The 2,375-nt window shown below is 56.4% G+C and overlaps 1 protein-coding gene across 1 annotated transcript in view; it reads left to right on the plus strand.

The window, feature by feature from the left end:
- Positions 1-2,263: 2,263 nt before the first annotated feature.
- Positions 2,264-2,375, plus strand: part of LOC104835887 (death domain-associated protein 6-like) — a 2,576-nt gene continuing 2,464 nt past the window's right edge. The window contains exon 1 of the mRNA XM_010574122.1: positions 2,264-2,337. Coding sequence (XP_010572424.1) covers positions 2,264-2,337 — 74 coding nt within the window. The remainder of the gene's footprint in view (positions 2,338-2,375) is intronic.

Here is a 2,375-nt window from a genome sequence, read left to right on the forward strand (position 1 = left end):
GGGAGAGGCGTAGGGGTTTGGGGAGGACATTTAGGGGGGTCCAGGACTTCCTCCCACACCCACCTCCCCCTCCCCATAGGTGAACGAGTGCGTGGTGGGCACAGCCCATGCCAACCGGAAGTAGACCCCTCCCAGGTCCCGCCTCCGCCGTTTCACCGTTTTTAGACATCCCCAATAAAGGTTCTCCTGCGGCTGGGGCTGATTGGTTGCTGGCAGTCACGTGCCCTTAGAAGGTGGGAGCGAAAATGGCCCTGTCCACAGGGGAGCCGGTGCTGGGGATACCGCACGTTGATTTGCTGCGTCTTGTACGGTAGCATGGCGGCGCAAGTACGGGTCTACTTCCGGTTTTGCGGGGAGCGCATGCGCGGCAGACCCCTTACACGGCAGGGGGTTGCGGTCTTAAAGGCGCAGCGGCCCCGCTAAGCGGCCGTGGGGCTATAGGGGATGTGGGGTGGGGATGTGTAAGGGTAGAGGGCTATGGGGCAGCCCTATATGGGGGGGGGGGGGCTATAGAGGGCCAAGGCCCTATGGGGGGGGGGGGGGGGCCCTAAATGGGGCCATTTAACCCATTTTTGGGAAAATTGGCTGAAACTGCTACATCTTTTATCATCCCTGGGGTTTCATAAAATTAGAGTTAATAAAGTTAGAAGTAAAGAATGAATCCAAATTCTGGCAGTTTGGGGTCACCTTTTGCTTTGCTCCTTCCCATTTTGGGTGGAAAAGCGCACTATTCCAGTCATATTTTGAAATTTAGGCGGGAGGACAGTGGAATCGGGGCACAGGAGCTGAGATTTAATGCCTTTATAATGCTACATCAAATTTCACCTCAAAACCAAGTGATTTTGGGGTGGTTTTGCTTTTAATATCACAATGTCTGTTTTTATACCCACCCGGAGTGTTGTATTTACTGTATTTGTAATATATTATGCTGAAAACCTGTTGCCTTTAATTGCTTTTTAATTTCCTCACCATGTTGCTGCAAATGACCCTAAAACCTGCCACGATTTCTCCGCTTTCAGCCTCAAAATCTGGATTATTAGGGAAAACAGGAATGTGTGAGTAAATGCATACATCTATGTTCTCCTACATACATATATACTCTCCTCCACACATATACAACCACCAAATTGTCCTTATCCTCTTTTCATTGCTCCACAGCCTTGTGCTACATCCACATTCATTAAATACAGCGCTTTTTCAGCTCTGTTACCTGTTTTACTTCATTTTTGCCCCAACTTGAGCAGCTGCCACTCCTTTTTTTCCCCAGTTTTTCCCTGTAAATTTGGAAGCTGGGGGGGGCTTTAGGGAATTGGGGAAACCTCTGGCATTAAGCCGTACCCAACCCTTTCCTGCTCCCTTGGAGGAACCAGTCTCCTCCAACGGGCTCCATTTTGTTTTAATTCATTATTTCTTGTAAGACAGTTGAGGTAAACGGGAGGGGATGGGTTTAGTCCTGTTTAATGATTTTATAGTTGGGTTAAGGGCAGCAGCGCCTCCCCAGAGCCCTTTGCTGCCCTGTTTTGGTCAATATAATATTAATTATGATGAATAATTCACTCTCAAGCCCCAGGGTTGTGGATTCTGTACCTGACATGGGCCTCAGGCTACTCTCCACCCCCCGAGGTGCTGTGACTGGGCTGCTGCCTTCCCCCCTCTGTCTCACATTCTCCTCAGACCCCACCACATGAAGCCAAAAGGGTCCTGGGAAACACCGGGTACTCCTTCAGCCTCGGTTCCCCTGTCCCGTCAGCCCTTCCTGCCTCCGCTACCTTCCCCCTCCCCGTTCAGCTTCGGGTCGCGTAATGGCGGCGGTTCCCTTCACGCCGCCGTACTGCGCATGCGCCAACGCGCCGAGCAAGGGACGGACGGAGGCGAGTGTTTCTCGGCCGCCGTAGCACCGCGCATGCGCAATACCCCCACTCCCGTCGGCGCCATCTTCTCGCCCGTCTGCGCGCCTGCGCACTGCCGTCTCTCCCGGCCGGTCGCCCTCCGCGGCGAGAACGGCGCTGACGGAGCGGTACCGGGCCCGGCGTTTCCCGCCGCTTTCCCCTCCTTCCTCCCGGGCTGTAGGCGGTGTTGGAGGGGGGGGTTATGACGCGCTCCGGCGGCGGGGAAAATGGCGGCGCCCAGGGGCCTCCGCCGCCGCCCGCTCCCGCTCCCTCGCCGTGCGCCAACATGGCGGCGCCGCCCCGCGGCCCCGGATGAGAAGCGACGCGTCGATTGGCTTTCCCGCCGCGACCCCGCCCCCTCCTTGTACGGTGTCATGGCGGCGCCCGCTTCCCCGGTCCGGTCGAGTCCTACTTCCGGTCTTGCGCAGTACGCGGCGGCCGCCGCTCGGTGTGGCGGCGCTCGGGCGCCGGAACGGACCGAGGAGG

The sequence above is a fragment of the Haliaeetus leucocephalus genome, unplaced genomic scaffold (assembly GCF_000737465.1).
Source record: "Haliaeetus leucocephalus isolate CR32 unplaced genomic scaffold, Haliaeetus_leucocephalus-4.0 Scaffold407, whole genome shotgun sequence".
Classification (NCBI taxonomy): Eukaryota; Metazoa; Chordata; class Aves; order Accipitriformes; family Accipitridae; genus Haliaeetus; species Haliaeetus leucocephalus.